Source organism: Mytilus edulis, chromosome 10 (genome assembly GCF_963676685.1).
Source record: "Mytilus edulis chromosome 10, xbMytEdul2.2, whole genome shotgun sequence".
In the NCBI taxonomy this organism is placed as follows: domain Eukaryota; kingdom Metazoa; phylum Mollusca; class Bivalvia; order Mytilida; family Mytilidae; genus Mytilus; species Mytilus edulis.
In genome coordinates, this window is record NC_092353.1 from 51,659,026 (window position 1) to 51,671,700 (window position 12,675).

Genomic DNA, 12,675 nt, shown 5'->3' on the forward strand with positions numbered 1-12,675 from the left:
ATGCTAAAAAAAAACTAATTCTAAACGGAAAGTTGAACACAACCAAAACGTTTAAACTTGGCGCATTCATGATGTTCAATTTTAAATTGGTGAGCTATATACGAATGTTCTTTTTCATTTAAGGGTCATACCTGACTTTGTTTTATATTGTTGCTCGTTTTCAAAAGATGAAATTCTTCACCTGCCGTTAAGCATCTAACAATAAATCAATTACATATTTTACCTTTGAAGGATATATAAAAAGTATTCCCACTTCAAAGCAATCCAAGTTTAATTAAAAGCTACTTATGTCTTGACATGAACCATTAAGCAAATGTAATCTCCTATTTCATGCACAAACTTTTGTTATAGCTACTAGGACATCTAATAGCATATACTATTAATGAGGAGGTTTGAATCCAATTTTGATTTTGATGATCGTCATAAAAGAGCCCACTTGTACAATAATGGATTTCATAATAATTTTTTTTTGTTGCATATGTTAAATTTGTAATTCAACCAGAATCGTATTCAAGGGGAAGCCGGGGACTGACAATGATGGTAGTGAGGTGAACTTCTTATCCAATTAATATATCTGGACATTAGGGTCTCTTTCTTAATCTATTGTCACTCGTTCTTTGAAATATCAATTTCCGTTATAATTTTAAAGTAAAACTACAAAAGATTATCGTGTATAGTCGGATGAACAGCTTATAGTACTGCAACCAGAGTTCATTTTTTAAAACTTTAATGGTCCGGAAGAACACACACCTAAATTATATATCGATGGAAAGAGGAAAACGTGTACAATAAGAAAAGTTGGGTCGTAAAAATCCACAGTGGTCTCAATTTTGTGAAATTGAGGTCAAAGGTCAGACAAAAAAATATCAATATTTCAACCACAAGGACAAAAAGGAGAAATATTCTGATATTATTCAATAGAATGCTACAAAAACGATTCAATCATAAGCATATGCTATAAACGATGTTAAAACGACAAATTTTACTACTTATACGAAGAGCTGCCATTACAAAATGGCGTTGATTTGGAACCTTCTGATTTTTTTCCATTTAAGACATAGCAAAAGAAGAAGTGGCCTTGACCTTTTCACATCCATAAACTTTCATATTGTGTATAGTATTTCGCTATAGTATATTACAGAATTATTTTCTAAAGTATAAAACACCAGTTTATCAAATTATTTCAATATTTTTTCTATCTTTGAAAAAAACTAAATCCAAGCGCTGAAACATTGTTTTTAATTTTGCATCTTAAAGGTTGTGTATTTTGTGAAAATTAGTATCTAGTTATAGATAAATACATATTGTGTATTTGCAAAGTCTGGACAGAGCAGTTATAACACAAAATATACTATAGTCACCCGAGGCGAATGCGAGGTTTAAAAAAAATTGAGTGTAAAACAAAGTCAGTTTGGAAAAATTATACAATGCAATGCCAATTTTCTAATGTTGTAATTTAAAATCAGTCATGATCCTTATATAACTTTTAAAAGCGACACACAATAGCTCAAGTATTCAAAAAATAGGGACATGAATCAATCTCGTAGTCATCATATGCGGATTCAGTACGCGTATGAGCATTACAAGACACTTCCCTTTTTTATAAGGACAAGTTCGGCGCAGGACAGAGTTTGTGCAAAGCAAACACAGTTTTTGAGTACAAATGCTATTTGGAGCGTAAATACCGTCATGATTCGGTCAAACTCGTCAGTTATAGTGTAACCTTTGCATAGGAAACACAAAAGAAATGTGAGTACAAAGTTTCGATCAATGTTCCTGACCCATATTCCCATATTCATATGCATGATGTATCTGCACTGCCAAGCCCAAATGTAATGGGGCGAATGTTGCAATAGAAACGATTGATTTTATAATAGCCATACATTTACGATTTTTTGTTATCTTTAGGGACAATATACGGTTCAGAAGCGCCTTTGTGTTATTTTTCATCAAGTAACTAACAAATGGACTTTTGAGCCTAGGCTCCGTGTTGAAGACCGGACCGTGACCTATAATGGTTTACTTTTATAAATTGTGACTGGGATGGTGTGTTGTATCATTGGCACTCATACCACATCTTCCTATAACTATTAACAAGCTATGCGGGCATCATTTCCATAGAAATACCAAAACGAGGACATAGCTCATAAGAGCACTGGTGGCAGGGTGACGTAATTGTTCTTCTTTTAATGTATCCTTGATATTTTCAGACACACCTTGGTGTAATTCTGAAAGTCTTAACATAGACTTCAATTTTCCTGCAGCAGATGAGCCATCCCCTAAATTGAGTTCAGAGCTAAACTCTATATTTCATATCCCTTGGCCCCACTGTGTCTGAATTGTAAGGTGTCACACTATCTAGTTAGTTCTGGAGTTTGGCAGTTGTTTGGTAAGCATGAGAGACAATCTTGGGTAAAATTGATCGGTATATATAGAGGATGTGCTACATGAGAAAGGCTTTTTCTTATGGAAGAACAAATCACATCACTAACAATCGTTATTAATGAACTGACAGCAAGTTCAAATTCTAATTTTTCAGTAACTGTTTTACTTAATTGCACAGGTGTTGACTTCAATAAGTACTTGGTTATGCATGGAAAAATGATTACTCACATTAATATGCACAACTTAAAAGACTGTCAACACGTTTAGAGGACTCAGTTTTGAGTAGTTTTCTGGGTTTTTTTTTAAGGTTTTTCTTTTACACAAAAACTCTGTTTTCATATCAAACTATAAGGAAGAAACTGAGTGCGAGATCGTAAAAAAGTGTCAGGTTGTGAGGATACATGTCGATAAGTTTGATCACATACATGTATATGGATTTCTGTTGTTTATAATTTAAAGTTTCCCAAGGGTGACTGGGGAACCGAAATATGGTCACTTGGTCCTCCCCCGACCGGCAGTAAAACGAAGCGGGGCGTCCGTTTGGCTGTGCGGGATGTATCAAGTTCGCAGTCACATCCGGTCAGAATTGGGACGTTAAATCCGATGCCTCGTGTAAAGGGAGTGTCACGTTCTTTGCACGTTAAAAACCCTTGCATCAACTCTTTGAGGGGTCCGTAGGTGGCATGTTGAAATGGAAAATTTCTGTCCCAATCCAATATACCATCATTTTCCAGTGGCAGTCTAAATTTTTCCGATCATCATCCCGAATGGCCTCTATTATGACAAAACCTATACCTATTGTTTTTATTGTTAACTTGTTCTCGTCCTGAACATGCATGCAATATTTGTCACTGGATTTTAAGCAACCATCAATCAATCAATCAATCTAATTTAAAGACGCACCAATTTTGCCTTCTGGTGCAAGTCTCATAACATCACTGATGATTCGCCCACGGAAAGCAGAATATCAAGAGAAGTTGGTTTTAGCATCACCTTGTCACACACCAAATCTCTGCGAAACTTCAAAAGTACTTTTCCCCCGACCACTTGCATGCATTTTAATTGCTCTGAGGTTTAAGCATTGACATACAATGTATTTTCACACAATGTCAACTATAGTCATTATCCGGAAAAACCTCTTATCCGAAGGATTTGGTTAACTTTTATATAAAGTCAAAATTTTATTAACAAAAATATAACTTATTTACAGAAAATACACGAAAGAACTACTATATATATTCAAATCACTCAAAAATGAATTAACTTATCCTACAAAATATACATAATCACATCGAAACTATTAAATTCATTGTGAAGGAAAAAATAAATGGTGGAGCTGATTGACGGATAGGAAATTTCCGTAATTAAAAAAGGTACAAATGATGTTTTTATTTTTGAGTTTTTAACAAAATTGTTTGGAATTTGTCCAACAAAATTTGCATGCAGTATCGCAATAATATGTTTTGTCCTCTCAAATGTCAAATACTGTTTTTGAATCATATGTTTTCTCGTTTTCAAAGAAAAACGCGTTAAATTTCTATCTAAAAAACAGCCAACTATAAGTTTGAAAGTTTTACTTGGAGATGGTATTATATTTATGTCTTCATCATTCCGATTATCCTTGATGATATGTGCATAGAAAATATTTACGGAAATAGCGGGAAATTTAACCAATAAATATTTTTTTGGATTTTTAGGTAACTAATCAAAACCGTAAATTGGGGGTACCCCTATTAAAGGGATAAAATACAAAAATGTGACCATAGAAACTTTTTACGACCCGACGGAAATTAAAATATAGATATTATTCTATCATTTAAAACAATTTGCAGCCGTGTGTTATTCCGGACCATTAAACTCGTTAACTAAGCGTCTTTTTCGATGTCAGTTGCAGTACTATTATAACTTATAAAAAAAATACCGTGAATAAAAAAGTGCCGAAGATTTACTTCATCAAGCATTGACCTGGTGCGGAAAGGGTTGTACATTTGAAAAGATAATAATTCCTTTGCACTATATAAGGAATGACACATTACTAACTAAATTCATTTAACTTCCTTGTATATTAGCCTGAAGTAAACCCCCCCAAAAATATATAATTTATTCTTTTTCTCCTATACATAAATATGTATAATTTTATATATTTTTTCATCAACTTAGATGTTGAAATGAACTTTAGACAACTCTCTCCAGCTGAGACCAAATGATGTAAACATTTACATTTATAGGTTATCACACGGCCTTCAACAGTGAGTAAAACCTAAACTGCATAGTAAGCTATAAAAATAACTCGACATGACAAATGTCAAGCAATTAAATCGACAGAAAAAAAACTAACGGCCTTATTAATGTACAAAACAATCAACGAAAAACAAATAATATGAAATCCAGCATCAAACCACTGAATAATAGGTTCCTGACTTTGGTCATGCAAATACACAATGGCACAGGGTTAAACATTTTTGAAGGCACCACCCATTTAGCCTGACATAATGGTCAAACGACAAAACACAAGAAAACACTAAACGAAACGAAAACAATAGAGAGAATAATCAATAAACGGCAACCACTTAATCACCGCCTAATAGCTTGAGACAGTCACTTACGTTGCGACGTAAACACATTTTATGTGTGACAAACTCTCCACCTAACTCGAGACAGCGGTGTAGCAGTACAACATAAGACCACACTATTAAAATCATTTGAAAACGGCTTAATTAATAAAATCAATACAAATCAGAATAAGGACTAACAAAAACCCGGACCAGTCTTGGATGGGTAGTTATACTCCCCGCACAACAACACACATGTTTAGCCCCATCCCATTCAGTATGTGCCTGTATCTGGATGTTATCAGTGGTTTTCGTTTGTTGCTCTACTACATATTTGTTTTCGCTCATTGTTTTGTTCATGAACCATGCCGTCGGGTTTCTCGTTTGAATTCGTTTACATTTGTCGTTTTGGGTCCTGTTGTTACTGGCTATACATTATGGGCTTTTCTAATTGTTAAAGTTCATGCGGGACATGCAGCTTTAAATTTCTTTGACGTTTGTTTGAAATGAGAGTTGTTTCATTTGCATTCAAACCACATCTCCTGTTTTCATCATGTACATAAAGCTGGTTTGTAGATTCAGAAGAAAGAGATCATAATATGAATTTGTCAATTAAATGAGAATACAGATAACATCAATTGATTAAATGTAGGTTATTACCTTAGCTGTATTTGGCACAACTTTTTGGAATTTTGAATCCTCAATGCTCTTCAACTTTGTACTTGTTTGGGTTTATAAATATTTTTGATTTGAGCGTCACTGATGAGTCTTATGTAGACGAAACGCGCGTCTGGCGTACTAAATTATAATCCTGGTACCTTTGATAACTATTTACTGTTGTCCTACCGTGCGTTGTTTTGATTGAAATGCTATCATGCCTTATCCTTTAAAAAAATGATGCATGACTGATTTTATCCTTTAAAAAAGTTTTGATATCTGATAGAATAGAACAAGGAATCATTTGAAATTACCTAGCGACAAAGATTACCGTGCATGTGATTTGAGCATTTCAAACCTGTCCCTTTCATGTTTTTCATCTGGATATTATTGATGATTGTTACAGGCTTGTTTCATTGCACATGAGCAAATAAGACATTAGTTTGATTTTTCCTAAATGGTTTATTTATGAATACATGCATAATTTCTCACATAAAGAAGCGAAAAAATAAACCACTGTTGACCGAAAATAGGTATACTATTTTTAACTAGTTTAATATTACGAACATAATTTAATTTTATGCCTACAAACAAAATTATAAGGTCATAACTTAATGAAGTCGCAGCTTGTAAAACATACTGTATTTATAGAAAGGTTTGGCAATGTTAAAAATCACAATCTTCCATTTTTTACAATGAAATTTTGAGCAGACACGTTGCATAAAACGGTCATCATGGAAAAGCTATTTCTGATTCATTTGATGTTTCTAATCTTTCAAACAGGTAAGAAACGAGAAGGCATAATATTTTGTGATATCTTTGCATCATTCAAATTGGGTTTCTTTCTTCCGTAATAGCACGTATCTATGATGGGTTTATTACAATAAACAATAATTTTCATTTGATGAAGGTTACATTTCCTTTGGAAAAATATGGTAAATTATTTAATACCGTCTGTTTTGTTGTAAATTCAGTTATAAATATTGTTGCAGAATTTGTAAAACATGTCACGTTAAATCATATAATCTCCTTTATTTCAACAGAATTTTATTTTTAAAATAGTCCCAGTACTACAGTACAGTAGTAATCAAATAAAATCGCTTAAGCGTTATACAAATGTAATAATTCTAAAACTAATGTAATACTTCATTTAAATATTTTATAGAATGCAAAATGTTCAAAATAGGATTTTTATTATTGAAATCATTAAGAAATATAAAAAATAATAAAATGTTGATATGTTGAAACAAATCGATGATGAACGAATTCGTTTGAGTTAGTATGTACTAAAACATCAACAATAAACATAAAACATAATGATTTATAGGTTTCAACCAAAACTTTTAACAAGTAAAATATGTTTTTTTCAACAATTGTAGACGAAATATGTTTGAGTCGTTCCACGATTCATTGTATTCATTGGAAACAAGGGCAGGTTAAATTAGTTCCGGCAACTACTACTTAAATATTCATGAGGAAAAGTGATATCGGGTCAGTGACTGTATATTACAATAGTCAACGTTGGCCAACCAGGATAGTACCGTTTATGTTATGATTCCACGATTTGGTGTAATGACCAATCGCGACAGAATTTTGGAACATTTCGATTTTAATCATTTATCTTTCAAGTACGAACCAAAAAGCAATGTTTAAAATCAATAAATGAATATTAAATAAATATCTATGTCTAGGTATGTGTCAAACCCACCTTCGGAAGCAGCATGTATATCAATGAATAATTATATAATAATAATCTGAAAATAAAACGATACTCAAATTCGCTTATTACGTATATGAATTTCATGGGGGCGATTGTTTTTGTATCATGTTTCATTCTGTCTGGTTAACATTAAACATTTTGTTTGTCTCAAGATAAATAGTACATGCCCCCAAACTCCACAACTAACACGAAATGTGCGTGGTCGATGCATAAGGTACCAGATACATTGTAAATCTGATTAATAACTACAATGGTTTGAATCATTTTCTGATGTTAATTTTTGACCGAAATTAACATTTATAAACTGGATGAATTGCTTCCAGATAATTTACCGTTGTAATCATTATCACAAATATTCTCCACACATTTTGTCCAATGATGGAACTTTTGCTTGATTTCAAAAATGATATTTAAAATGAATCATTTCGGAATAGTAGAAACTACAGGTGTCCTTCAATGCATACTTTAATACTCTTCTTTGCTAGCGAAATTCAAATTCATAAGTCGAAAATAAACTGACAACGCCATTGGTAAAAAAAAAAAGACAAACAAACAACCGATAGTAAAAAAACACAACATAGAAAACTAGAAACTGAGCAACACGAACCCTGCAAAAACTGTGGAAGGTCTCAGATTCTCCGGAAGCTGATCCTGTTCAACTTTGGCACCCGTGTAATTACAAATGATGGTGAAAGGTTGGTTATAAGTCTAATTCAGTAGGTCACATTCCTGAAAGGAGACGGGATTTGTTTTGTTTTTATATTTTCCATTCGTTTGCATTTGTTAATAAAACTATTCCTTGTCAGCTGTTAAATGAATTGTTGTATTAAATTTATTCCTTTGTAATTAGTAATATCTATCCATATTCAAAAGCAAGTGTGTCAACTTTCATTTATCACGGTTTTTCCCTCGCACTTGCGCTGTGTCATGTTATAACAAGAAGTCCCCATGTAAGGTCACTTCACACTGGAAAATATCGTTAAATCTGTGTTTGGGAAGTCAATAATTCAATATGGGTACATTTATGAAGATTTTAATATCATATAAAACATTTCGTTTTGGATTAAAGTTCACGTTCTCTTCTTTAAGCGTAAAACTTCACCATTCAATTATCTAAAACATGTTCAACTTTTTTATTTTGATGTTTCATAACACTTTGATATAAATCATTTTTCTTTGGCTCGTGAATATTAGGTTTGCCATGTCGCAATATATTGTATTTATCCTGTTTACTCGGTATTTTCGTCAGAACTATGGTGGATTAGTATATGAATAAACTCATCGTAGGTACCAGGATTAAATTTTGTATTAACACCAGACGCGCGTTTCGTCTACAAAAGACTCTTCAGTGACGCTCCAACATGAATTATTTTTGATTTTTTTAATGCACTTTTACGACTGTAGCTCGTGTTCAAAAGAAATTCTAAGTTGAAATGTCAACAGGTAATATTCAATTATTTTGATTGCTTCATAGGGCAATACATGTTCTATTATTATCAAGCAACTTTGTCTTCTTACCACATTACAGTAAATGGAAGTTGCTCAAAATGGACTTGCTGGACTCATTGCTCTGTAACCTGTGGTAGTGGTAACCAGGAAAGGCGTCGAACATGTCAAAACCTACCATCAGCTAAAATCGGACCAGCTTGCAGTAAATCTACATCAGAAAGCAAACGATGTACACTACATGATTGTCCAAGTAAGTATTTAAATGTATATCAAAATGATTTCAACCTTGTCAAAGTCATAAGACAAAATATAATTCGAGTATTAGTAATTTATAACTGAATCTTATGTTTGTTTTTCGTTACGAGAAACAGCTGTCCCAGGTTGGGTGATATAGAGTTACCAATATCAATGTAATTTGAACTTTGGTTGATTCTTTTCTCATTTTCAATCAAACCACAAATGTTTATTTAAACCATAAGAACTAAGTTGAAAGTCACATTAATGTATAAGTCAATTTTATGACATACCAGTTAAGTTATGCATATGATTTATGGGTGTAGGCCTTGGTAACACCAACATTTTAGTCTCGTTTAATTTTTCTTATATTTACATCATTGAAAAGGTAGGGGTCCATGCATCATCTGCCAAAGTCTAAGGGAAATTCACCGTTTCATTTTATGTTTAGGATATATTGAATATGACCAGTGTTGGGCACCATAAAAAACGGCCGAAAACACTAGTAAGTAAAAATCATTGAGTGTTTTTGCACATGTTGTCATTAGAAATAGCTCTGACTGTTAAATTGCATAGAAGAAACATATTTTGGAGGTAAATCTGAAACATCATAGTAATACAAATAGCATGATTGAATTGAAGATGAGGGTATGGCCTTCAACACGAACCCTTAGTTCACACGAACAGCAAGCTATAAAGGGCTCCAAAAAGTACTAGTGTAAACCCATTCAAACGAGAATAACAACGGTCTAATCTGTATACCTTCTTTAACGAATGTTCTGTTGAACAGAAAAATTGGAAAAGTATTTTTGTGACAATGACGGTATCGTATGATCACCTTTTGTAGTTGATGGTGATTGGAACGAATGGATAACATGGTATACTACCCTAAGCAAATTCAAAAGCTTAATCACATCAAGAGAATGAAAAACAACTGAATTGCTCCATTTGTCTTTTTGTTGGTTGTCTTTATTTCACTATTTTTTTAAAAGTATGAACCAATGCTCCGTGTTGAAGACCGTAACTTGACCTTTTTTTTTTTAATTTTGACATAGATGGAGAGTTGTCTCATTGGCACCCATAACACATCTTCCTGTATCTATTGAATATCTTCCTGGTATATTACGCCTTCTTATCGTGTACACTTCTTTTAGTGACTTCTGTAATGGATTAAATTTCATTGTTCTCTTATCGTTATATAGTTGTTTGTATTCTTAAAAAAATGTGATAAACATTTACATTTGTCAATTTCTAATTGAATACAAAATAGGGTTTGTAAATAGAAAAACCTAAAATTAAGAGGACACGATTGGGACCAAAACAATTTTAAAACATCATATATCCAAAGACAATTTTTTTACGATACTCTATAATGAAAAATGGTATGAAAAATACATTTGATTAATTCTAGGGTATCATCAATTTGCTAACACCAATTGAGGAGTCAGTATTAACTTTACAAATTGGCCATTCCAGAACAGTTTAAGTCTAGGAATATTTTGAATTTAAAATTTAACTTTCAGACTTCAAAGTCTGAAGACAGTCATTTTGGGTTGTCTTTTTAGAGCATATTTATTTCTACTATCCACGTACTCTTACAGACTAATTTTTGCAAAAATAAAATGTTGAGATATATTATCACCAGTGCTATCTATAATATCAAGGTATCCAATTTTCAAAATTATGGTTCTATTTTCAAACTTAATTAGTTTGTTTCCCAAAATTTTCTTATTTCTATGAAGTTAATTTTTCTATTCGAGCCTTCGACTTCAGTCGAAAAAGCTAGACATAGCGATCCTACATTCTGTCGGCGGCGGCGTTCACAAATATTCACTCTGTGACCGAAGCTTGGTTATAATCAAAAGATAGTATCCACAAGTAAATTTAAAAAAAAATAGAAATCCATTCTTTTCCGTATATTACTTTTGAATGGACATAGATTTTCTGCCAGGAAACAACTATGTGGTCAAAGTTTCTTGTACTATTTAGGATTTGTATCAAACTTGGACAGAAGTATGTTTATCATTAAAAGCTAGTATCTAGAAGGACATTTTGTTGATTTTTTGTATCTGTATTTTAATAATGTTTGGAATAAATAGAACTACTGGTAACCCTACATATTCTTTAACATCATTTACCAAGGACGAAATTTTACAAAATCACAAATCTGTCCTTCTTTCTTTTGGTATCAACATCAAAGAAAATGAAGATAATTTACCATGATATACTGGATACCAAAACTACACAAAACTCCATATAAAGAAAGATACATAGCTGGGTCATCAAACTGTTCGACTATGCATCTTTCTAAAGTGCTGACTCTATTCTTTCTACAGCTAAAGATGGGCTTCAAAAATATTGTGATGAGACATATTCTACCAGTGGTCTTAACCAGATATGGATTCTCAAAAAATTGAAAGATCTACTGCATAATCTTCGATCACAATCTTTGCAATTTTGCAGCAACATACAGACTTGATTTTCTACGCTTTACACTACTATTACGGGGTGCCGAATGGGACTCTTGTGGTTTTGTACTCAAAATTCAACAAAAATAAGTTCAATTTAACAAAATTTGTATCATACTACAAATTTAAAATTTTGTCATACAAAATTATCTATCAGCGGACAAAAGTCACTTTTGTCATGACAAAATTCATTTTTGTTACACAGACTTGAATTTTGTTACCTAATTTGAAAATTGGGCGACAAAAGTCAATTTTGTATTCAAATTAGTTTAGTTTGGTTTCTGTGAACTAATTTGCATACAAAATCGACTTTTGTTACACAAAATTGACAAAAATGAATTTTGTCTCAACAAAATTGACAATATTGACTTTTGTCTCAACAAAATTGACAAAATTGACTTTTGTCTCAACAAAATTGACAAAATTGAATTTTGTCTCAACAAAATTGATTTTTGTCTCACGAAAGTCAATTTTGTCGTCACAAAAATGAATTTTGTGGTCACAAAATTGACTTTTGTCTCAACAAAATTGACAAAATTGACTTTTGTCTCAACAAAATTAACAAAATTGACTTTTGTCTCAACAAAATTAACAAAATTGACTTTTGTCTCAACAAAATTAACAAAATTGACTTTTGTCTCAACAAAATTGATTTTTGTCTCAACAAAATTGACAGAATTGACTTTTGTCTCAACAAAATTAACAAAATTGACTTTTGTCTCAACAAAATTGACAAAATTGAATTTTGTCTCACAAAATTGAATTTTGTCTCACAAAAATCAATTTTGTCTCACAAAAGTCAATTTTGTCTCACAAAAGTTAATTTTATCTCACAAAAGTTAATTTTGTCTCACAAAAGTCAATTTTGTCTCACAAAATTGAATCTTACCTCACACAATTGACTTTTGTGATTTAATTTCCATATCAGGTAACAAAAGTCAATTTTGTATGCAAATATGTTTATATTTGCATACCTTTTAGACAAAATTGACTTTTGTCATGACAAATATGAATTTTGTCTACAAAAATGAATTTTGTCATGACAAAAATTAATTTTGTCTACACAAATGAATGTTGTCATCACAAAATTGAAGTTCTCACAAAACAAGTCTGTAGCACATAGTTTTGTAAGACAAAAGTGATTTTGTTATGACAGAATTGAATTTTGTACAAAACCACAAGAGTCCCATTCGGCGCCCCGTAACTATAC

At 32.1% G+C, this 12,675-nt stretch overlaps 1 protein-coding gene across 1 annotated transcript in view; it reads left to right on the forward strand.

Moving 5' to 3' along the window:
- Positions 1-12,675, forward strand: part of LOC139492819 (A disintegrin and metalloproteinase with thrombospondin motifs adt-1-like) — a 57,876-nt gene that overhangs the window by 25,724 nt on the left and 19,477 nt on the right. Inside the window, exon 13 of the mRNA XM_071280971.1 lies at positions 8,719-9,013. Within this exon, the coding sequence (XP_071137072.1) occupies positions 8,719-9,013 (295 nt within the window). The remainder of the gene's footprint in view (positions 1-8,718; positions 9,014-12,675) is intronic.